The sequence below is a fragment of the Pelmatolapia mariae genome, linkage group LG6 (genome assembly GCF_036321145.2).
Source record: "Pelmatolapia mariae isolate MD_Pm_ZW linkage group LG6, Pm_UMD_F_2, whole genome shotgun sequence".
NCBI classification, from domain to species: Eukaryota; Metazoa; Chordata; class Actinopteri; order Cichliformes; family Cichlidae; genus Pelmatolapia; species Pelmatolapia mariae.
The window spans coordinates 26,764,633-26,788,682 of NC_086232.1; the positions used below are offsets into that span (position 1 = coordinate 26,764,633).

At 40.5% G+C, this 24,050-nt stretch overlaps 1 protein-coding gene across 5 annotated transcripts in view; it reads right to left on the reverse strand.

Moving 5' to 3' along the window:
• Positions 1-1,834: 1,834 nt before the first annotated feature.
• The window catches only part of atf7ip (activating transcription factor 7 interacting protein), a 31,504-nt gene continuing 9,288 nt past the window's right edge, over positions 1,835-24,050 (reverse strand). For 2 of the 5 annotated variants that reach the window (XM_063476424.1, XM_063476425.1), the window contains exons 2-14: positions 11,353-11,405; positions 9,936-10,451; positions 9,341-9,794; positions 8,291-8,472; positions 7,922-8,059; positions 7,726-7,797; positions 7,561-7,631; positions 5,858-5,922; positions 3,635-4,315; positions 3,445-3,546; positions 3,277-3,354; positions 3,033-3,115; positions 1,835-2,769 (exon numbers count right to left, since the gene is read on the reverse strand). In XM_063476424.1, the coding sequence (XP_063332494.1) occupies positions 2,311-2,769; positions 3,033-3,115; positions 3,277-3,354; positions 3,445-3,546; positions 3,635-4,315; positions 5,858-5,922; positions 7,561-7,631; positions 7,726-7,797; positions 7,922-8,059; positions 8,291-8,472; positions 9,341-9,794; positions 9,936-10,445 (2,895 nt within the window). In that variant the 5' untranslated portion in view covers positions 10,446-10,451; positions 11,353-11,405 and the 3' untranslated portion in view covers positions 1,835-2,310. The remainder of the gene's footprint in view (positions 2,770-3,032; positions 3,116-3,276; positions 3,355-3,444; positions 3,547-3,634; positions 4,316-5,857; positions 5,923-7,560; positions 7,632-7,725; positions 7,798-7,921; positions 8,060-8,290; positions 8,473-9,340; positions 9,795-9,935; positions 10,452-11,352; positions 11,406-24,050) is intronic. The other 3 variants (XM_063476428.1, XM_063476427.1, XM_063476426.1) reach the window with 3 other exon arrangements.

Genomic DNA, 24,050 nt, shown 5'->3' on the forward strand with positions numbered 1-24,050 from the left:
TATCATATTGCAGTGAGCTTAGTCTATTGCACTCCAGATTTTCTGGACTGAGTTCCTCCATCCTTCATCAGAGCAGTGCCCCATGCCCTGTCAGCATTTTCATCTAATCTTACCAGGGAAGTGCACTCCCATATACCATCCCTGAAGCCAGGACTTTTTAGTAGATTAGCAGGACACTAATCAGAAAGTTGGTGGCTTGATCCCTGGCTGCTCAAATCTGCATGCCAACTAGTGAACCCTGATGCATTCATTGGAGTGTGAATGTTACGTAGAAAGCACTTGCATGCTTGCATGAATCGATGAATGAGGATTTTAGTATGTAGTGCTTTGAGTGTTCGGAGTAGAAAAGCACTTTATAAGAACGAGACTGCACCTCTTCCACCTAGTCTGTTTATATTTCCTCATCCGAGACATGCCAACGTCAGTCAGAGCTCATGGCCAGCCAATGTACACAGTTTGTCTCAGTCCGAGCTAGTTTCTGCTTCCCTTTCTTCCAGACATTGCATTGCCAGTTTCCTGGAGACATGAGACTGTCTTGTTGTTAAGATTCCAAACCAGATCATCTACCAGCTTGGCAATTTTTTTTTACCAGAATGGTTCGTTTCAGTTCCTCTTTCCGCTAAGACTAAAATCAAGTGTATTCTTCTTTTGACCAGCTTCCACAGGCTAAAGCCCAAGAACGAGGCAGTCTGAGAACCAATTTTTGCTTTGATTTTAATGGGGCTGTGCAGCTAGTCCCACTAGAGAAGGATAGGTAGCACATTTGAGCAGTGGTTAGCACTGTCGCCTCACAGAAACAAGGTTCTCCGCTTGAACATTATGGTCAGCCGGTGCACTCTGCATGTTCTCCATGTGGTTCATTGGGTTTCCACTTGCAGTCCAGAGACAGCTTTAAGGTTAACTAGCATCTCCAAATTATCTGTAAGACTTGACATTATCTGTCGCTCAATTCATCTTAGAGAGGGCTCCAGCCCAGCTGTTTAAAATAAATGGATTTGTGGATGGCTTCAGGGACCGATCTTAAAACCAGCCAGCCAGCCTTGTGCCAAAATAACGGAGTGGTTATAGCTGTTTAAAGCATTTCAATAATCCTCTTGATGCCTTCACAAGGATTTATCCAAATAGTTGTTCTGATCTTGTTCTCGCATTTGAAGAACATCAGTATAAGACATCCACTGAGTCACAGGACTGCCATCTGACAAGGTTTATTGTGCACATTCAGACACGATAACATAACCTTTTTGATTTTGGTCCCCACATGACTATATTTTCTGTATCCTGTTACCAAAGTCCATGTCTTTGTTGGGCACTGGTTTTCTGCTTTGTGGTTTCTGTATGGTCCGAGCCACACAGGCTTAATGACCACTCTGTAATCATCCGGCAACCACTGGTAATGAGGTTAAAAAATATATATATATATACACACACATGTTCCCTGAACCCCTGACCAGTTGGGAGCTGGTGTTGACAGTTGCTTTGAGATCGATTGCTGAAGCCTCATTCACATAGGCCTAAGGATCAGTCAGTGACCCACTGGCAACCCCAGGTTGTTTAGGAAAAGTATGTATCCCGCAACCAGCTGGTGAGTGGTTGCTGGCAGTCGCCACTGTGTCGGTGACGATTTGTCTGCACAAATTGGGCAATCACAAGAACGTTGTGGATGCAGCACTCTTTGAAACAGATTTCACCTAGCATCACCCAGAAACCTCTAGGAACAACTTGCCAATCCTTTGGGAACTACAAAGGAGTCATCCAGGCTCTCTAGGCCTAGGTGACTAAAGTCTAACTGCAGAGGAGTGCTATGGCATTAAATACAGAATATTTAATCTGTCGCTGACTTTAATAAAACCTCTTTATTATGCTTGTGAAAGTCTGGTTGCCAGACAAAACTTACAAAAGTTATCATTCCGTTTCTACCACACATTTATACATTTCTGTGCAATTTAGTTTACATGGAAAAAAAAAGTCCTGTCAAGTAAAAGAGGAAGAAAAAAAAAAAGAAAAAAAGATCTGGGTCTGAAGAGCAGGAGCGAACAACACAAATACCTGATCTGGCAGGAGGGGCAAACTTTTTCAACTTATATACACAACAGCTTAAGTCACAAAAAACACATTACATATGATGAGTCAGACAAAACCAACCGTTTGCCACTTGAACTCTCCAAGTCAGTTTGTTGCCCAGTTGTTATATGGAAAGACATTTACAGGTGTTTGTTTTTGTCCAGCGCACAATATTTCAGTTCCTAACACAAAACAGGTGAAAAGTCATAAACTATCAAAGGCAAAACGCTATGTCTTTTCTGTAACGGTTCAACTAGAGCTGGAACTGATGACATTTGTGCACTGAGGTTCGCAGAAAGAGCCAAAGCGCCCATATACATCTTTGGCTCGAACAGCAAAGTGATACGTGGAGCCAGACTGGAACTGGGTCAGCGTACAGGCCATAGGCAGTGGAAGGGCCTTCACCTCCCCAATTTTCTTCCAGTGCTGCTGAGATGCATTGCTGTTAGAGTTATCTTGATGAAAGGCATAAAGGTGATAGCTTTCTACAGCTGCGCAGGTCCGATCAACTTCTCCAACACACCAGGAGAGCACTATACCAGTCTGACTCTGCACCAGCTTTAGCTGAGGTTGTTGAGGAGGTGAGGTCCGTTCAGCCTCTGGGGGTAAGCGTGATGGTGCGGGTGCAGGAGGGAGCGGTGGAAGCGCCATGCTGGACCCTCGAGTTGGTGTAGTAGTGGTTACACTGCGGGATTTTAATGGAGCATCCTGCAAAAAAAGAAATCTGGTGTCACAGCTTGTTCTTTCCTTTTAGTTGTGGCAAAAGGATCATTTGTGCTTGGATAACTCCCAAAACAGATAACAGCTGTAGTTTTTAACAGAGAAAAATCTAATAATAGCTTTAGAAACCAACCATCAGCAAATCATGTTAAAATAACAATTCACCAAGACTTAAACATGGAAGTTACAGAACAGAAAAGTAGTTAGGTGCATGTGTGAGAAATATTTAGAATGCAGTTCTAAAAGCTCACCACTGGGGGGCGGTGATGTACTGTCAACTGAGGATTGCCAGAACTGTTCTGATTACTAAGAGGGGATGCTCTTGCTCCTGTATCTGAGGACAAAAATCACACAAAACAAGAAACTTAGACTATATGTATAAGTTAGAATTAAAGCACAGGATACATATGCATAGGCATCTGCCTAAATTACTAGATACTTTGTAATTTGCCAGAGTCATAAAATTATTTGTTTAGTGTAATTTGGTGTTCTTACTGTTGTGGATGCTGATGACTGGGTTAGTGCGTGGGCTCGGTGAGGGAGTTGTAACAGTAGCATTCTTCACTCCAGTCACTGAAAACCATAAAACATAACATAATTAGCCTTAATAACATATATTAGGGGAAGTAAATACAAAACAAAAAAAAGTTTGCCAACTCTAACCTTGGACATCATCATCGTCCTCGGTGAGGTCGATTACGGAGCCTTTGGGTCGTGCCGCTGGTGCAGCTGCTTTAGATGCAGCGGTTCCTGTAACTTGGTTGTCTGAGAAATACAAAACAATCTAAATTTAGTACCAAGTTAAGGAAAATGAAATGTCAGCAGCACCTCCGTGCTCTTCAGTCATCCTCACCTGTCTTTGATGTCAAAGACATCCCCTGTGGAGGTCCTGGAGCAGTGGATCCAGTTGCAGCTGGCCCAGATGCTGTAGGTGAAGAGACTGAAGACATGGCCCCGACTACAGAGACAGACTGAGCTGGTGTCCTGGCCGTGGTCACAGATACCCCAGCATGGGGTGTAGTTATTGCCCCTGCACCCCCTTGATACACAGCACGAGCAAGAGAGATCTGGCCAGAGGACATCTGGGCACTGGAGCCATGGAGGGCTGGGACAGTGGCCACGGCTGGTGCCGAGGCTGTGACTGTGGTCGTGACAGGTGCAGGCTTGAGTATAAATGTGGCGGTAGAAGCAGTGGTTTTGGACTTGTTCAGTGAGCTGGCTGCAGACAAAGAGGAGACGGGGATGTTGACCAGTGTCCCTGCCTGGCCGTTCACTGATAAAGGCAACTGGATGAGAAGCGGCTGGCCTGTAGCCATCATGCTACTCCCAGGGGCAGTCTTCAAGAGGAGGGTGCCCGTTTGACTCTGGGTGGTACTGCCAGTGGCCAAGGTGGAGGCGGGGTTAGAGCTGGAAGTGATCAGCTGGAGGATAGGGGTCTGCTGAACCATGGCAGTTGAAGTGGAGGTGGGAGTTGGAGCTGAAGCTGCAGCAGGGGCTGAAGCTGCGGCAGGGGTTGCGGTAGGAACTGGAACTACTGGGGGGGGGGGGAAGAGACTTGTTAGAAGAGACTTGAAAATATCTGCACAGGGTACACTTTTGCTCAAAAGACGGTCAATCATTTGTTAATTGCTAGTAAAGGTGATGGCAGTTAAAAACCCATCCCAGCATGACATGGACAAAAGATTTTGAGACATCTATGCAAAAATACAACATGCAGACAAACTCAATGACACTTTTCCACACTGCTCCTGGAAAACATGAAAGGTAAGATGACCTATTTTCTGTAATTCTGTCATGGTCAATAAACTTCAAATTACAAACATGGCTTCTTAACAGGAATAAACATTAAAGAGCAGCCAGAAGTTTGATACGCTCACTTTCACGGTGTCTGTGTAACCAACTCAATTAACATTGTTGAAAAGTAAAGCTAGGCGATATTGTTTTCGTATATGTAATTGGCTACATTGTAAACACTTACTAAGAAGTCGACTGTTTTCTTATTTCTGAAGGTTTCGGTGTATTGTGAAAACTAAATTAAAACAAGACTTCTCAAAAACAAATTGTGAAAACTAATCAAAATAAAATAAAGAGTGTAGGAGAAAGTTTAGTACTTATAATGTTTGGTAAAAATTGTATCCATTTTCAGAAAGTTCAGTGTTTTGATTCTAACTGCTGTACTGATTTTCTTAAATCTTGTCTCGGACATATGCCCTCCATACATGAATAATTATAAAGATCCAAACTAAGTGTAAAACAAATAAATACTAAAACAAACTAACTAAACGGAATTTTAAACAAAAGGTTAAAATGAAATAAAAATAAAAACTAATTAGAAAATACAGAACTATAATAACTATAACACTTTCCTGAAGAAAAAAAACAAAAAATAAAGAATAAAAAAGAAGCTTTGACTCCGCTGTTTACAAAAGTCTCACCACTATTTGCAGCGCATGCAGCAGAGTATGCATCAGAACTGAACAAACTATGGTGCAAAGTTGAGTCATGTCTTCAAAATAACACAACAGATAGTTTACTTCACAAACCTATCAGATCCATAAAGAAATCTGCTAAATCAAACATGCAGAGATCTCTGCTGTGGAAACCGCTCATAAATAACGAAGCAGACAAAAGCAACTTTCTGTTGCTAGAAAGTAAATAGATAAGGACGCAAGTCTAATGTGCCATTTGTTTAACTGTGTAAGTATGCATTAGGGATATAGTATACTTTGGCTATTATTTGAAGATCACTCTAAACTGTTCTGAAATGACTGCATTGTTGTGTCAAATCCTAGCTTTATCTGTCACAGCTTGCACTGGATCCCATTTTCATTTATTGTTTAGCCAATACACCAATACCTGAATTTGTACTACCTAAAACCTGGGAATAGGTCCCAAATATCCAACACTGGTCAGGCTTCAAGTACACAAAGAACGAACAACATGCAAACCCACATGAAGAAAAAAGCTAAAGTTTCAAAACTCCCACAAGAAGCCATTAATTCTGTCAAAGAACAAACAAACAAAACGTACACAACATTTACCATAAAAAAATTAAAGATAGATCTTTTTTACTCACCTGCTGTGCTGGATGAAGAAACAGTTGTGGATGTCTGCTTTACCTCCATGGAAGTCCAGACTGGCCTGTTTAGAAAGATTGCTGATACTTAAAGTTGTTGACACTTGAAGTTGCTTATGTCCTTTACAGGATGAAGACTGAATGAGGTAAGGTGCTGACATTTAGTTTTTTTCCATGTAACACAGTCATCTTTGTGGTAGGACCGCAACTCAAACTTAAAGCGTGTGTCCGAGTTTTCACAAAATCATTCATCGGTATTTAACTGCAGTTCGCTCTCTTCAAGCATGGTGCCAACTTCACAAAGTCTGTCAGCAGAGATTAATATCCTTTTCAATATGATAATTTTTAAGAACACCTACAAAGATCTAAGTGACTGGAGGGTGATATTTAGACAAAATGTTTATATCTGTTCTACCACGAATAATGACAATTGTCCCAGTATGCTTCAGTTCCTGTGGCGTTTAAGCGTCAAAACGACATGCCAGTTCTTTCCTCGTACTCTCGAAAAAACTCCGGCCTTCTCTTTACTCGCAGTATTTCATTGATAACGTCTCGAATTTCTCTCCACTTCTCACAAGACAGCACAGGAAATCGACGCTCAATGTACATCCTCATCGCCCTCCTCAAGTTTACGGGCAGGGCCTCTTTGCCCAATAATCCAACGTAGTTGACCTTTGCAACCCAGTCACAGTAGACATCGTATGGAACTAAGTAGCGGAAAATGTACGAGGCGTAGCGGTCAGGTCTTGGGTTCCCTGAGCTTCTCTTGCAGTTGTGGTAGAGCACGTTTTCCAAGTGCGAGGGAATCGTGCGGAGTTTAATGTCTGCTCTGCATTTCCCTTCATTGTACTCTGCCAGCTTTCTCGCCATGGCAACATGGCGGGACAGATCTGCTTCCTCTTCCTCCTCCATTTCCTCGTCTTCTCCCTCCATCTTGACAGACAGTGCCGGAGTCTTATCAACAGAGGGAACCAATCCCTCTCTGGGCACCTCAGGCTGCGGCTCTATTGTCTGTCGACGGAGCACGCTGTTGGGAGGAGAGGTGCAGTTTTAACTACACTCTGCACTGCCTGAAGAAACGCTCAGGCTTCATATTGTAGAACGTCACAAGACTCAGGACCTGGACCCATGTGGGGTTACTTTGCAGGTGCAAAACACACACTGGGGCATGTGTTTGTTTATTCCAAACAAGTCTTTAGAAATATTTGGAGCGAAATTAAGACTTTCAAAAAGATGGTCCTGACAAACCGAACAAGGGACATGGATTCTTGTTTCCAAAAAAGTATGGATTTAGAGGACGTAAAGATTGATATTCTGTCCATTTGTTTGTAATCTAGTGATTACACTTAGCAACCCGGGACAATGTCAACTATTCACAGTGTAACGGTTTCGTGTGTAGTAAGTACTTGCTTTAGTCCGGTATTGTCACGTTCATACAAAAGCAAAATTATATTCACACAAAATATCATCGTGCACAAACTGCTGTATGATTCAAAGATTACATGTTTAAATACACTGATGCTGTCAGTTTTGAAACCTCAAAATCAGACTGACAAGTGGACTGTCAAAAGGTGTTAACTTCCACTGAAGGGACTAAAATGTCTTTTAAAAAAGCCATGGAGATTTGCCTATCAAATTCATGACTTAACATACAAAGCATAGCTGACAGGGATCTAGACTGAAAATGAGTCCTGAACACTTACCGCTGAGCTTGAGGGTTATTCGTAACCGCTGCAGTTTTGGCAGCAGTAGCAGCAGCAACAGCAGCAAGTGCCTGTAGAAAACAAATAAGAAGTTTCAATGTTTTTCAAGACATCACCTGCATGCCAAATGGAAACATTTTAACAAGTTACAAAAAAACATCTTACCTCCTGTTTCCTTTTATTCTCCGATACCTGATTGGCCTCTCCAAACTTTTTTGATAGTCGGGCAATCTTGGCCTGAAGAGAAACACCAAGTAGACTTTAGATACTTGTCAAATGAAAGCAGAGCATCTTCCAATGCCCAACATGTTCTCCTTATGGGACAAATTTAATTTCTCATAAAAAGTTACCCTGCACTCACTTGGAGTGTGTTAATGGCGGTTTGGTGTTTAGTGGCGCAGTCAATTTTGTCTACTCTGTCCTTCAGCTCTTGGAAATGTTTATCGAAAATGGTGAGCTCCAACACCTTCAATCGCTCCTCCACTAACTGCTGCACAATCTGAGAAGAAGAATGAGGTGAAAGGGATGAAATGTTAGGAAAATTGGTGAAGAGAAACTTATATTTATCCAAGCTCAGCTATATCAGTCAAAATTATTATAATTAAGGCCACAGAGCACTGTGAAAAAAATGAAGTCGGCATCAATTATGCTGTATGTGTGAATGGATTTTATGCAACCAGTGTTTAAAAGCTATTAGAGTAAAAGCATATCTGAATACTCTTATACAAACCTTCCCGAGTTTATGATGACTGCCTGCTTTTGTAGTTATTTTAAGTTCCAGTTGGGCCTCTAACTCCTCACGGTCCATCTTGGGCCTCTTACCCTCTATTTTTACAGTTTGCCCATCTTTTTCAGAGCCCTCCGATAAAGTGCGTTTCAGTCCCGAGGTTGAGCTCCTCTCCTCTTTCACTGCTTAGCAAACAAAGACAAACACCAAAATATTTAAACTTAACACAGTACCAGTAACAGTTACTTTCAATAAGAACATTTGTTTGGTCTCCCTTTCAGTGACCTGGGGCCCTCAAAAAGAACTGCATACCGCTGAAGGCTTTATTTTCTGTTTCTATTGACACTGCCAGTATGAACGCTGAAGTTATGTAAAAGCTGGTCAGAGGTTAGTTAGTAATTGAGTCAAAGGCATGTCCTAATATAAACTCAGTCCATATTCATATGGACTTTACCAGTGGTTCCTTACTCTGTGACTCTGTTTTCTTTTTTACAAGCTAGCAATAAGAGCCGTTGTTTACATGGTTAACATTTTTCCAGTGTTTACACCTGGTGTTTTTTCTTCTTCTTCTGTTTGTTTGACCAATCAGCATATGAACTGAAGTCTAAACGAATCCCTGTAAACTTACAAAGGGTCCTCTTGTGCTGGATGAGTCCCTACCCTCAAGTAAAAACAACACCAAATATAGAGTACTAACTGCAATCTTTTCCTACTCCTGCAGTCACACAGAAAAAAGGCCCAACTTCTTCCAACTCCAAGAACTGCGAAAGAGTTCCACGTATCAAACTGCAATATCATCCAGGAAATTTACTGCAGTAAAATCCTCAAATGATACATTTCCTGTGACAATTTTCCGAAACCCCCCCCCCCCAACTTTTCCCTTCAGGATCAGGGGAAGCTGATTTATCCCATGGTAAAGTATGCAAGGATTCTGCATTCTGACTTGAAATCTTACCAAATCATTTATGTTTTGAGTACAGTGTTACATTATCTTATTCACATGTCATGTAGTATAGAATTGCTTTTTGCGTAGCAACATCCACCATCTCATACCTGTATCAGATGGTGGAGTGGACGATGGTCGAGATGGCTTTGAGGCTTGTCCTACATTCGTTTTTTCCTTTTTGGGCTCCACTTTTACAGAGTCCACCTCCATCTTTTCCTCACATGTCGAGCCTTTCTTCACATCCGCTTTGTCAGTCTCTACTTCTTTTATGTCATCATCTTTGATTTCCACTGATTGTTTTTGGTCCGTACAAGAAGAAGCTGGATTGGGTATAGAGGAAGAAGAAGAGGAAGAGTCGGAAGTGGTACATTTAGGAGAAGAAGGCTTTTCATCTGGTACTTTGGCTGTGGAAGCCTCAGTGTCCATTTCCTTTGTAGTGTCACTATCTGTTTCCATTGGTTCTGTGAAGTCAGATACTGCAGGTGGCACAGGTGTAACCGAACCTTTCAGTGGGTCCACTGCCAAATCTACAGCTGGGTCCTCTTCTACAGTGTGGTCCTCCTGAGAAAATTAAAAAAGATAACCAATTAAACGTTTTTCGGGCTCTCCACTTTCAATACGAACTACAGTATAAACTCATAACATTTTTTAAAATAAATACAAAGGCATCTGACAGTTTTGTTCATGTTTCCATGCATTTACCTTCTTCTTTTCCTCAGCTGGGATCACCTCAGTGTCTTTTTCCTGTTGTCCCTTGCAGTCTGTTCTAGCTGTGACAGGTTCACTTGATGATGATGGTGTGCCATCTTTCTTCTCATCTTCTTCTACCTTTTTCAGTTCAAAATTTAGAGGATCCACTGGTGATCTCGGAGCAGTCATTTCTTCGAGTCCTTTTGGACTTGAAGAGGGAGGGGAAGGAGACAAATTTAGGGACAGGGACGGTGTGGGAGAGCTCAGAGCGGTCGGAGAGACGGGTGGTGTAGTCTGGGGAGTGTTCAAGTCCAGGATGTTGTTTTGCTCTTTGTCGCCCACTTTTTGTCCGTCCTCTTTATGTGTTCCATTCATCAGAGGTGGTGGAGATGGGTTGGACAAACTTGTACCCACAGTGAGCAAAGTGCTGTGCAGGTTCTCCAGCTGTTGTCTATCACTGATCTTCATGGTTTTCCTGGCGCGGAAAATCTTCTTCTTCTCTTCTGTCACAATAACTTCCATCTTTGCCTGTGGAGTAGAGATAAGAGATAACATGCATTCAGAAGGGATTAATGAGAACAGACAACACCTAGAGCTGTAAAACTTAATGGCACAGTGTCTTCCGCTAATTAACCTTTCCTGATTCTGATCTTTACGCACTGCACAGTATTAGGTGCACCGTTTCCGAGAAAACACTAGAGGACACTGCAGAGCTCTTTGGCATTAGCTTTTTCTTTCTGGAAGGTTCTTCTGTCACAGCTGTCTCTGCACCAAACTGATGGTTCCTTAGCAGCCCGTTCCTTTACTACAAATTTAACTCGGCATCCAAGCCAAATCACACTCATCCATCTGATTACACATTGCTTCATCTGTCCTACAGTGACTTAAGTCAACAAGCAGCTCAGTAAGCCAGGAAACCTTTTTTCATGGTAGTCAGAAAAGCTAAACTTGCTTCTGCAAATCCCCTCTACCTCACTTTTCTGAAAAACTACGGATTTCATGTTTACCTAAGCCCCAATCCTGAGAACAGAAGTGGCACGAGTTAACAACAGCAGCAGCCCAACCTTCCTCCCATCCCCCCATCCTCCTATTGGTCCCCTCGTCAGCAAATCAGAACGGACCCATTCAGGCTGTGCTGGCAGCAGCAAAAGGGTTATGCAAAACATGAAGGACTTTCCGTATATAGTTGTGATTGTTGTGCACAATTTACTGTTAAGGCTAGTTGTCACATTCTACAAGGATTCATTTCATGTCTACTTATTTTATATGCGTGGAAGCATGTGTTGATTTTACCTTCATTTTATGGGTGTCAGAAGTAAAAATGAACCTGAGCTGTGTGCAGGAGATACTTTACTTGCAGTAATTTTCTTCTTTTGCACTCATATGTGTTATAATATTAAGTAACAGAGAAAAAGTATTTAGAACTCACCTTCAAGCCAAAGGGTTCGTGACAATGGACTTAATACAGGACTTGTCGACAACCTGAGGGGCAAATGAGAATAATTTGTTAGCAAATTTCATAGAAACTTGAGCTCTAACTGTCTCTTTGGCTTCAAAAGTGATATATTTTTCCAGGTCAATATGAATTACATCAACTAAAAGTGCAATTATGTCAATTACTGTATTTTTTTTAACACACTTATTTATATCCAGATTTAAAATAGCATACAGTAAAGTAGACTAAGGACAATCCCGGATTTTGATAAGACTGATGCTTCTTCCTTACATTTGTTTCTGCAGTGTAAAATTATCGGTCGTGACCAGCTTTCGCTTACTCATGCTGGTAAAGCAAATGAAATTGCCTTCATTTGGAATTTTTTAGGAATAGTATTTATGACGTGACAAAACTCGATACTATTTTTTTTTTTCAAAATTCAGTAACTCATGAAGGCAAAAATTACTCAAAGGTAAACACAATAATGTAATATCACAATTATATTTTGGGTGATTATTCAGTTATCTGCTAGCAAGAGGCTTAAGAAGAACACCAATAGAGTGGTGACAAACTGGTGAAGGTCGCCAAAGTGGTGACAAACACACAAAAGGTTAACACAAAAGGACTCAAAACAGGAAAGCGGTTTGCCAGAAAAAAACAAAAACTGCATTGCTAAGATCAGACTGTCGCTTCTAGTGGTAAAAAGCAAAAACAGACATTCAAATGGTAGGAACCTCAAACAGCCAAGTCTTTATACTGGTTTCAGTGCAAAAACACAACATAAAAAGTGGTTACTACATGAGAAACCTTTAAACTCCGACCAGGAAGGAGCAGTAAGCCGTGTCAGTTTCACACTGTAAACTTGGTTAGCTTTACTGCTACTGCAGTACTCACATGGTGCAGAGAGAACCGAGGGAAAACAGCTTCAACCTGCAAAAACCTCTCATTTAGCCTTGTGTATGTTGAAGCTTAGCAGGCTGCCACATGTATATGGAAAAACACAAAGACTAATGTGGACTGAGCGTACAGCTCCAGCTTTAATGCTGAGCAGCACAGTGAGATGCTTGCGCACACGTCCAATATGTTAGGCCTTCCCTACTCTGTTTTTACATGAGCATGCATGTTTCCTGCTGTTTTCCTTCCTATTGTTCTAAAAATAAGTAAGGCAGCATTTCAATACAATCGCCTAAAAAAAATCTGACCTAAAAAACAAGAAGAATCAGAAAAAAAACCTCCTAAAAAAAATAAAAAAATCAGCGTTCACAAATATGTGGAGCAGTGAAAACTGCAAGCACGATTATTGGTTTGCTTCACATTCCAGTGTTACTGCACACTGCGCAGAGCCGACTATCCCCCTCCCCCATCCCCCATCCCACGGCCTCATTTACTGCTCCTGGATTTAGTGCAGGAACTCAAAATGGCCGCTGGATCTGTTGTTTAATGTCAGCCCGAGCTCTCAGTAGCTAGCTGAGAAGGATTCTCATTCAGGTGTATCAGGTTGCAGCACAACTCTGCTTAGCAAGAGTTTTCTATTCAGCCTGACACTTCAGCAAGTTGTCACATTGTGAACAAATTGTAGAACATTTAAAGAAATTGCTAATTAAGCCAAACATAACCTCAGTTATTTGCTGATAATACTGTTAAAGTGATCTTTAAATCCAACCTTTTTATTGCTATAAAACAAGCAGAAAAAGTATCGAGTCGATTTTGTCAGATTTTATTATTAATCATTATTATGGTCTTTAAAAATGTACACAGACTGTGAAAAAAGTGCAGTTCTGTGTATAAACGCTCAGTGTATATATTTTTAATAGTTGCTTGCAGCTACGAGAACTAGTCATCTTGCCCCCGTAAAGTGCAGAAAGCAGTCATAACATGTATGAGCATGCATCAGGGTGTGGCATTTAATCTTCACTCCAAATTAGGCCAAAAAAGGTAAACGCTATTTTTAAAAAAATTATTTATCCTAAATCAGCAGAAACAGCATAACGTTAATCAAACTTCACACAACAGAAACCCATAGGAAAGCCAACACATGAAGGTTTATAGAATGGAATTCAAATCACTAAATGACAATTCATACAAGTTTTGAATGTTTCCCAAGAGACTGACTACTGAAACAGCAGACACCCATTGTTTCTGTGTCCTTAAAAACACAACTATGTGATTAAACAGAGTTCAACGATCTTACTATGCACAGATGCACTTTTTATTTAACACTTGCGTTTTATTTTTGCAATGTTTTCTAAGCCAGGCTCTGACTAACAGCTTACTAAATATGAACAGCAACTGCTTCATTTGTTTGAAGCTACAGAGACTGCATCAAAGGAAAGAGACATGGAGAGATATTCAGACTCCATCCTTGGACTTTAACAAATCTTTACTCCAAGTTACAAAATAGCTGCTCATTCCTTTAGAAGTATTCCTCGAAACTCACTGTGTCAGCCCCAGAGAAGCGGTCATTAAACTGCCGATTACAAACTCTGTCAATCTCGACTGCAAGCATAACTACTCCCAAATAAAGCAGAAGCAAGGTCACTTGCTTTGAGAGACTGGAGAGGATTTTGTGTTGCAGCAAGAAAATTTGACCTTCTTCAGTCTTTTAGCAGCCAAGCAAACAATCAAGACTTGACATTCATTCTTTGTGGTTACATGCAACATCAAAACCTTCTCTTTCAGAACATGGAAGAACATCACTGGTACAGATGAAAGACACAGTCATACTTAATGACATCGTGATCATCAGTTTTCAAGACAACACAAGACAACTTGGCTTAACATCTTGGCCTTTCCACCAACACACGCTGTCATGCATGTTTGTGACGAAGTGCCAAATTATTACTCGTCACATCTCTGGCTGACCTACAGATTTCAGTTAATGTTAAATCCCTTGTTACTTTGTTTGTCCACTGTGCACCATTAAACACTAGAAACCGTGTGTGAGTGTACCACAGGCCAGCATGAACAAATAAACCAGTGAGTTCAAAGAAAACACACGTGTTCATCAGCAACTTGAGCCAAGAAAGCCCGCTTTGGACTAAGACAACACAGTTGGGCAGCTGTATTATGACAGTATATTGTTATTTGAGATTTACAACTTACATTTTGAGGGCATGATGACAGACTGTTGAAATGCTACCTTTTTGAGTGAAGTAAAAAAATCTTTCTTCCTATTAAAATAAAACATAGTTAAAAGATCTTCTAGATCTTCAAGTTAAAAAAATCTTCTCATTAGGAGAAGCTAACTTGAGATCTCTTAAAAAGACATTAACTTAAATCACAGAGAGACTCTAACTGTTGAAATATTTTAAAAACTAATTAAAAAACCCACAATTTAAAAGCAGGTTATGTAGGATTGGGGCCTATTGACTGTGAAGCAGGCACTGGCTAAGAGGCCAACAGCAGACAACAAAAGAGAGGAGGGGCTCAGTTAGGACCAGTCCATCAAGCACATTGCAGTCACATGGTTTATAAAGTCTGTACTAGGTATTAATTAAACCATTTTTAAATGAAAAGCCTATTGAGCACTCCTGACACAGCAACGTGTCTTGTTGCATAACATGAGCCGCTAAATGTTTTCCTCCCTTCCTGCTGTCACAGTAGCAAGATTTATTTACAGCTTGCCATAAATACATGCAAGTTTAATCCTTTTATCATTTTTAAATGTAGCGTAGTGATTATCAATGACAACACTAGCTAGCAGCGCACAGACAGAGGGAAAGTACCCTGCACAGACTGTTGCATGGCAACACCCATCCCCCAACTCTAGCACAAACTAGTCCACTGTATGGAAATCTACAGCCAGCACGGGACAAACCATTTTAACAAAGGGCAGGGGGGGGGATCTGTCCTTTTATTAAAAACATCATAGGCAGAGGACATTTATGATGAAAAGGTCAAGGGCATTATGTTTATTTGAAAGCACAGTACTTTATGCCGTTCTGTGCTTGCTGTGTTAAAAATATTAAACTGTGTTTCAATCCACTGTTTTTATGCAATTAAAAATATTAAGCCCTTTCAGGGAAAATTTTACTGCTCCCTCTGGGCTCTCTGCTAAATCTTTGATAGAATTAATCTGAACTGGATACATATATGATCGGCCATGGTTTACTCCAATAATCTGAGGACTTGCTGTTCTTGAGCTGAGCACCGTGTTAGCCACAGTTTTCAACGCTCTCTAATGACTCCTGAGGACCTGAGTCAGACTGTAACATAATCTCACAGGACTCTTCTTGGCCATGCTAAATGTCATACTTTCACACAAAATGTTGAATTTATTAGAAACCAGGGAGGGGGGGGGGAAGACAATAGCTGTTTTAAATTCTTTCCATCACATTAGTATTAACAGGCGGTGCACTAGTACCTTAGGGATAGGTCTCACAGAAAGCGGTAATTTTGTAATGTTTTCCTCAAGACAAAACATGCAAAAAAAAAAAAACCTCCAAAAAACCTTAAATAAACATAAATTCATATTGTTCAGATATAAACAATTTAAGCCATATATAATGTAGACAGTGTGCACATGCTAATCAGGATCACATTTCCTTTCTGTTCAGCGATGACAGTACATTTGCAGGATGTGTTAAGACCTGATGAAAGGTAGAGGCACCAAAAGGTTTACTGATTTTTTTAATTTGTTGAAATATTTCGAAACCTAGAGCCCTGCACCATCTCCACAGACATCTCTGGCTTAGTCTTCACTGTATTCACACTTTCAAAACAGAACTGGAAAAAAAACCCTAAACCTTTAGGCTGTTAAGGCTGAAACTGACCAAACAAACCCAAACAGCTCAATGCGCCAAATCTCTAAAAAAAAAAAAAAATAACAAAAGCCTCAATACTAAACAATGATGGAAAAGATTTTTTTGTATGTGTTCACCTTTATCAGGATGACTCTAGAAAATATGGCATACACTGAAGGTCAGATAAATTACTGAGCAGAGGACGATCAAAGGAAAAGGGGAGGAGTCTATGTTTTTCCTCTAAAGCTACTACGCAGTCTGTGCTAAAGACAAACCAAACAGTAAAAAAAAAAAGTAAAAGAAGAAGTGACATTACATTATATATACAACCAAAGGAAAAGCAACAACACAGAAAACAAATAAAGTCACTAACACAACAAGAAGTAGCACAATGTGCACTTTAGTCTCAGCTTAGCTAGCAGTGCACAACCAGCGCTAAATTGCACACTTTCGACACTCAACCTAGAACAAGCTGCAGCCACCCTCCCCCTCTTTCCATCTGTCTCTTTCACACAGACAGACACACACACACACACACACACAGAAAGGCGCTCTCTCTGGAACAGCCTCTCCCTCTCGCTCATGGGCTGAACCATTCTGCTGTAGGGAGGAAGTGGGGGTGGGGCATTCAAACAAAGAAAATTTTACTTTATTACTTTTTGAAGTAATACTGCACTTTCAGAATTACTAAGGAACAACCAGAAGGGGTTTTTTTTTTGTTTTATCTAAAGTACTACCGCTAGAAAGTTCTAGACCCGCTGAGACTTCTTTAATGTCTTCCTAAAACATATCAAACAAGCCAGTTAAGCAATTTTGTACCAAACTGTGTATACAGCCTATTGTTTTTATTGAATGTTAATAGATTACCTCAGCAAAAAAAGGAAAGAAAATAATCCAAAAAGTATATATATATATATATATATATATATATATATATATACATATACACACACATACACACACACACACACACACACATTATTATTATCTTTTATTGAGAATAAGTGGTGCTTTTTTAGCCCCAAAGTATCATGCTAGCTGCACCAAGTAAAAAAAAAAAAAAAGAGAGCAGAGTCTGACACAATAAGCAGCCTCTACCCGCCCAGCCTCTCCCTCTGCAGGGAGGGCTGCTGTTAAATGAGACTAAACCATTCCAATGCGGGGGTGGTTCCTCTACTCAAGAGGAACAAAGAACACACACCTAAAAATATAAAATCAGAAGCATACATGGTTCATTTTTTTAATCACTTCTTCTAATTAGGTTTGCTTTGAATGATTCATCAAATTAAAATTAAAAAGAACTATTTATGGTAATTTCCTGATTTGACAAAAAAAAACGACAAAATAAGGTGAAGTAGGATAGAAATTTTACAATTTTATTTAAATTGTCATTCATATTCAACCTGCACCTGTCTTCATCAACAGCCCTCTTGCCAAAGTCAATAAAAGCTTGCTGTGCACTCTTTGCCTAACCCTCCTTTCTTCCATGACAGAAACACAAAATGGCCACCAGCGCTGCTGCGAGGAGCATGCCGAGTACAAGCTGGATCAGATCACATAACAAGCCCCACCCACAAAAAAAAGAAGGGGGAAAAAAAGCAATGTGTATCTGCAGAAATCTTGATATGCATACGTAGATCTTGAGGAAACAGCAAATTTAACGACTGAGTTATCTCTGCATGTTAGTGATCTACTGTAAATCCCGGTTTAGCTTATTTTTGTTACAGGAGACCAGAAGTCTTGTGCTTACTTGCTCACTACCACCCTAAGCTATGACTGAAGAATTAAGAAAATCACAACAACCTCAAATATTGCTAAATATTTTATAAGTCTGAAGAACTGGCTAATAAAATAACGCCTTTTCTCTTTCAGACCGGCGTATGTCCTTCAACCAGTAAACCTGACACTTCGCTGTCTAAGGCTGTCAGACACTGAAGATGCTGTTGGTTTTATTTTCTGATTAACTATCCACTGAAAAAGCAATTAACTGCTATCTGATATTAGACATTTTTATGAAGGCTAAATACTGTGGGGGGGGGGGGGGGGGATGTCAGCCAGTGAGGGCAGAGCCTGCATTCCTACATTACTGCGCAGAATGCGCAGTCTTCCCTTCCCCCACCCTCTCCTCCTGCATCTGGATTCAATGAAACCTAAAATGGCCACGCTGATCTGCTGTGCGCAGGGACACTGAGCTCTTACTGCCTGCTACATCGGCAACAAGATCTCATGTTTAGTAGGAACCACACAAACAACAAAAAAAATCCTATGTGGTAAAGTCGGACCAAAACATTTAATGTTAGCTGAAGTGATTTTATATTCTTAAACACAGGAAAATATTTTCAAAATTCCCCTAAACAGGTAGCAGCCTTGGGTCTATGGCTGTAACACAATCTAAAATATTCGTACACAAATTCAATCAAAGCTTTCCTAATATTATAATACTAGGACTCTGATATTTCCAAACCAATAGCTGACTTGTAACAAAAGCAAAAAAACCTTGCTATAAGGTGTGACTGTATGATCAATGATCAAGACTATCAGGAAAGAGGGTTTTTTGACTTTAGAACAGGGTAAAGATAATATAATGAAATCAGCTCACTAACGTTCATAGCCTGTTTTTTAATGGGTAATAAAGCTTTAAGCTTTTTGAAGCTCCAGTTTCCAACCACAGTGGATGGAAAAGTCAGGTGAACTGGAAAATCTGAATCACCCAGAGGTTTGCGAAAAAGTGTGCGGATGTTTGCTCTGAGATAGTGTGTGCATGCCAGGAGAGGCTCCAGTCTGCCAAGACCTTGAACAGGGTGAGATGTATAGAAAACACTTAGCTGGATACATTCAAACGTGGACACTTTAGAAGGGAAGTGCATGTCCGATACCAAAACTGTTAAAAGGAAAAAATGTGTTCAAGTACACATGATGGTACTGACTGTACTTTCCAGAGAAACAGATGCAAATACAGGTCTTTATCCTTGAACACATTCTCGATATGCTGTCAAATTCATAATTCCTCTATAAGTGGATGCAGTCGCAGTTCAAACTCACTCAGCGACTGCAATAAAACTGAACACAGCCCATCAGGTACAGTGTGCCACCTGCCACAGTCAGTTTTTATGCTTTCCTTATGGATTTACACAATTTAGTTTTCACTGTTGTTCAGCAGGCATGTGGACAGATCAACTTGGGGACCAAGCTATTGACACTGTATTTGATCATTCCTCTTTCCAGTGGGATTCCTTTATCTACATATATCCAGCTATTTGCCATCAAGACAGTGTGTGACGTTCCTTTAAATGTTCCCTTAGCTGAAAACCCCAAAGCGCATAGTAATAAAAACAACACGTAAAAAAATAAGGAAATTACAGTAGAAAACATAAATAAATTGTAGAAACCAATTTCTGAAAAGTAGTCAAAAGAAAGGAAATTTCTTTTGACATGATTGTTAACTGTTGCGTTTAAAAGCACTGACTTTTAGCCTACCATTGCTCAAACACTGTACGCGTGATTGTGCCTCCCCCCCCTTCTTGTAACAAATTAGACTCCAGCGAGAGCAGGGTAGAAGGAAAAAAGGGAAGAAAACTAGGAAAAGGGTGGGGGTGGGAGAACCAGGAGATCCATGTGAATCAGGCAAGCTGAGCGGGGTTTGTGTAATGACTACAGAAAAATGCTATGGATGGTTACAAATACAAAGTGAAGTACACCATCCAGCAAAATAAAGTTGACCTAAAGTTAATTTTAAGGCATTAAATAAACAAAAACAATAACCCCACACTTTTGGTTAACTGCAGAACCAAAACATCTGCATGTAGTTGCTCCATTTTGTTTTTTCAAGAGTCTGAGGCTATGTGTGGAATAACTTGAGTTTAGGTCACATTGTATGAAATAGCTACAGCTAGCACACAAAGTCAGATCCACAGCCTGACAACAGAGCACCGAACCCCTCCCCCACACCTGCAGTCTGCTCTCTGGAGGTTTACAGCCAGGCATGGACTAAACCATTTCAGGAGTAGGGGGGTTCTCATAAAAAGGGAGGGAACTATAAAGATAAATTACAATTTCAAAGCTACCTAAATGATTCAGACTCTATAGTTACATATTCGGATCTAAATAAGCCTATGCTGAACAGGAAAAGACTTGTTGTGTCTTCTAGTTCTCTTGTGGAGGCAGATATTTTACCCTTGGCTTTGAAAGACCTGTTCATTCTCCTTAAGCTTTTTGATCAAATTTTACTTCTGTCTGTGTCGCAATAACTCATCCTTGTTTATGTCTAAAGGTGGGCTTTCTCAGAAGTTTGCTGCGTGGTAATAAAGTCCAGAATTAAGGACTCATATATCCAGTATTAACAGCTTCCTCCTCTCTGTCTAAAAACAGACATTCAAGCATAAAGAGGCCATGGAACTCACACACTGTTTTCTGTGAAAAACTTTGCAGGACACAGCTAAAATTTCCTGACTCGATAATTTAGATAAGTCAACAAGCTAGCAACTTTGACACTTTCCCATCCCCCACTCTATTCCTTTGATGGGCTGCAGTGAATGCTAGAGCACAAAATGGCTGAATGCCTGAGAATGCCTTTTGTAATGAATATAGCTAGCCTTTCCCCACATACGCCTGTCTAATACCACTCTATTTTAAAAAGAACTATATTTGTTTCTCCCCTCCCTGCTGGTTTGTATAAACAGAAGACTCTTTTTAAGTATAAAAGGAGAAGACATATTCTAATTAACATTCATTGAACCCACAGCAGTAAATGGTCATTTCAATTGCATTTGTTGACACGTTGTAAGGGTTAACATAAATTAGACAGCTTCATAATTTGACAGTATTTATAGTGAATGTATTTGTTAGCAATGCCTCAAAGTATTCCTATTTGGTTAGGCTAAAATAAAATAATAGTATTTGTAAAGTACTAAGACTTTTTCCCATATATTTCTCTCTTTTACTTCTGAAAAATATATTTGTGAAATATTGGTACTTTGTGGGTGGCATGAAGCAACCCACAAGGACACAGAGTATTACAATGGTAACTGTAAGGTAAGAGAGCTAATCCTGCTTTTGCTACTAACTTTCAACAGAATGCGTTTTCTCGTGTTTAAATTGATGGATTAATCTAAATCTAAAGCTTGACTGATAAGAAATTAATAACTGGGAACAACCCTACCTTGCTCCAGATTCTTGCTGGAAGACTCGATGACACTTGGCAGACACTGATACAGATTCAGTGGACTGAATGAAATGATGTATGGATAGTGGCACAATCCCAGGCTTAGCCTATTTAGTAAATGTAGTAAAGGCTAGCTCACCTTTATGAACGTGGCTAAAGTCCAAATGCTCCAAATTAAAGGCAGAGACATTTTCCCTTTCACTAGTTCTACTACTTATTTAGAACAAAACCTAGCTGGGTCAAGCATACCCATTTCACATTCACATATCAAATATCACATATAATTAAATGTTCCAACTATAATGGCAAGACCTCTTCCCAGTTGAAAAAGCACCAAACCCCTACGCTCCCTCCTGTGATGGGCCCACGTATAGCTTTTAAGTTACCCTGCAAGGCTGAACAGGTGGCTGGCCTGTCCCTTAAGTCATGATTATACTCTGTTGCAGAAGCGAACATTGACAGCTGGAGACCTGAAAGTCAAGAAGTCATTCCTGTTATACTTCTTGGACATCAGCTAGAATTCTGCTGCCTGAGGAGCATATGTAGTTGGTGCATTTTAATATAAATTCTCCATGGACGTGAAACAGGAAAGCACACGAACCCTCATGCTAAACATGTGACTTCAAAATTTATGTAATTGGGATCCGAGCGGACACACTGACAAGGAGAGTATAATTCCTGCTTTAGAGACAGGATGAGGAGCTCAGTCATTCAGGAGAGGTTCAGGGTAGGGACAGTACTCCTCCATATAAAAGGGGCCCATTGAGATGGTTTGGATGGTTATTCTGACACATCCTAGATGAGGTTTTTCAGGTGTTCCGAGAAGTCCCTGAGATAGACCAAGGACACACCATTAGGTGGCTTGGGAACAGAATCAGCTGAAGGAAGTGGCAGAGAACAGTGGGGTCTGGGTGATTCTGCCTACACAAGTTCCGGTTACGTTGTAAGTTACAACATAACCAGAAACTCCTTTTAATGCTACACTGTAACCTTGCACACAACCTGACATGCACCTCCTGAGAAATATAACTAACTAGGTTGACAGAGCCCGCAACAATTTCAGTGGCATGGAAGGCTATGGTGATCTTTCACAGCACCTTGGCCAAGAGCCTTCCATCACAGTTACCAATACTGCAGTAGAATCACGTTTGACAGGAAATTTATTGTGACTGGAGAAAACAGATTAATGCTCTTAGCAATCGTTGCGGCAGTGGCCTGTTTACTCTGACAAAGGAAACACGGTCGCTAATTTTCTAGTGCTGCAGAATTACACTGGTTTGTACACCTGTCACCTATTGACTTTCAGGGATGTTTTAAAGTATAACAGGAATCAAGCCTGAAGTCCACTGCCAAGTCCATGTGTTGTTGGTGTATCGTAATGTAATTTGTCCATGGACAATCGCACAACATGGAGAGTTATGCGGACATATGTACCGACCTTTATGTTCACTCACTGAAGATGAAATTCTCAGGCATCAACAGATGGAAAAGGAAAAGGTTATCCAGGCTTTAATCATGATTATACTCTGATGCGGAGCTGAAGACCGGACGGCTAAGTAGCCATTCCTGTTATATTTCTTTGAAATCCGCAGCCTGGGCAGCATGTGTAATTAGTACACTTAAAGTAAGTTCTCTGCGGATGAGTCCCTATGGTCACAAAAAACAGGAAGGCACATGGACATCCGAATGGACCCTCGAGCTAACTGCCTTACGACAAAATTTCCTTCAGTAGATATATAGTAGTGGTTAGGGATGTGCATGACTAGTCGACTAATCATCGCTGTTTTCACTACTCTCTATCAGAGTTACTAGTCGTTTGAATAAATTGTTAAAATTGTAATAGATTCCCAATCCCAGGAAATGATTGTGTCCTAAATGTAATGCAGTCACCTGCCACCAGATGGTACATCGTTGTTTAGAAACACCTTACATTTGTTAATTTAGGCCTGATCTTTTTGTTAACAAAATTAGAATGAGATCACAGATGCAGGCGGTGGAAATTAGCTTTCTCCGAAGCATGGATAAACTTTCCCCTCGTGATCGGGTGAGGAGTTCGTCATCTGGGAGGGGTTCAGAGTAGAGCCCCTACACCTCCACATTGAGACATCTGTCGTCTCCTGGGTAAGGTATTCCGGCCAGGCACCTGCCGGGAGAAGGCACAGGCGTAGACCCAAGATATGCTGGAGAGATTACGTCTATTGGATGGCCTGGAAGAGGCTCGATGTTTCCCTGAATAAGCTGGAGGAGGTGGTCAGAGGGAGGAGACACAAATCTCTCTGAGACTGCATCAGGAAGGGTATCCAGTAAAAATATGCAAAATAAAACATCGGGAGTTACTTAATGTGCCAACTGTTTGTGAAAAGAATAGCTGAACACAGATTACAGGTTTTACAGTTTTATTACTGGCTAGAGTGCACAATTCGCCCAGTGTGGCCAATGAAAAATATTTTCTACCTGGGTAGTTGTAACTTGCTTCAAGCTTTTTAACCAGTTTGCTTAAAGTATTCCTTGACCACCATGTAACAGTATTGGTAATATTCATCAACCATTTGCTCCTTCTGTCATAGGGAGTGCAGCTAGTGAGTGCAGTTATGCACAGTCGAGTCATTTGTATTTTTTTTTTTTTTTTAACATTTCGGTCGCACATCCCCTGCTTCATAATCTGGCTGTACTTGACAGTGTGTTCTTCTTTAGGTGGTGAAACAAGTTTCTTGTTTCCATTTTCAGTGGAAACACTACTATTTTACACTACTACTACTACTACTACTACTTTATTGGAGGTTGCTGAA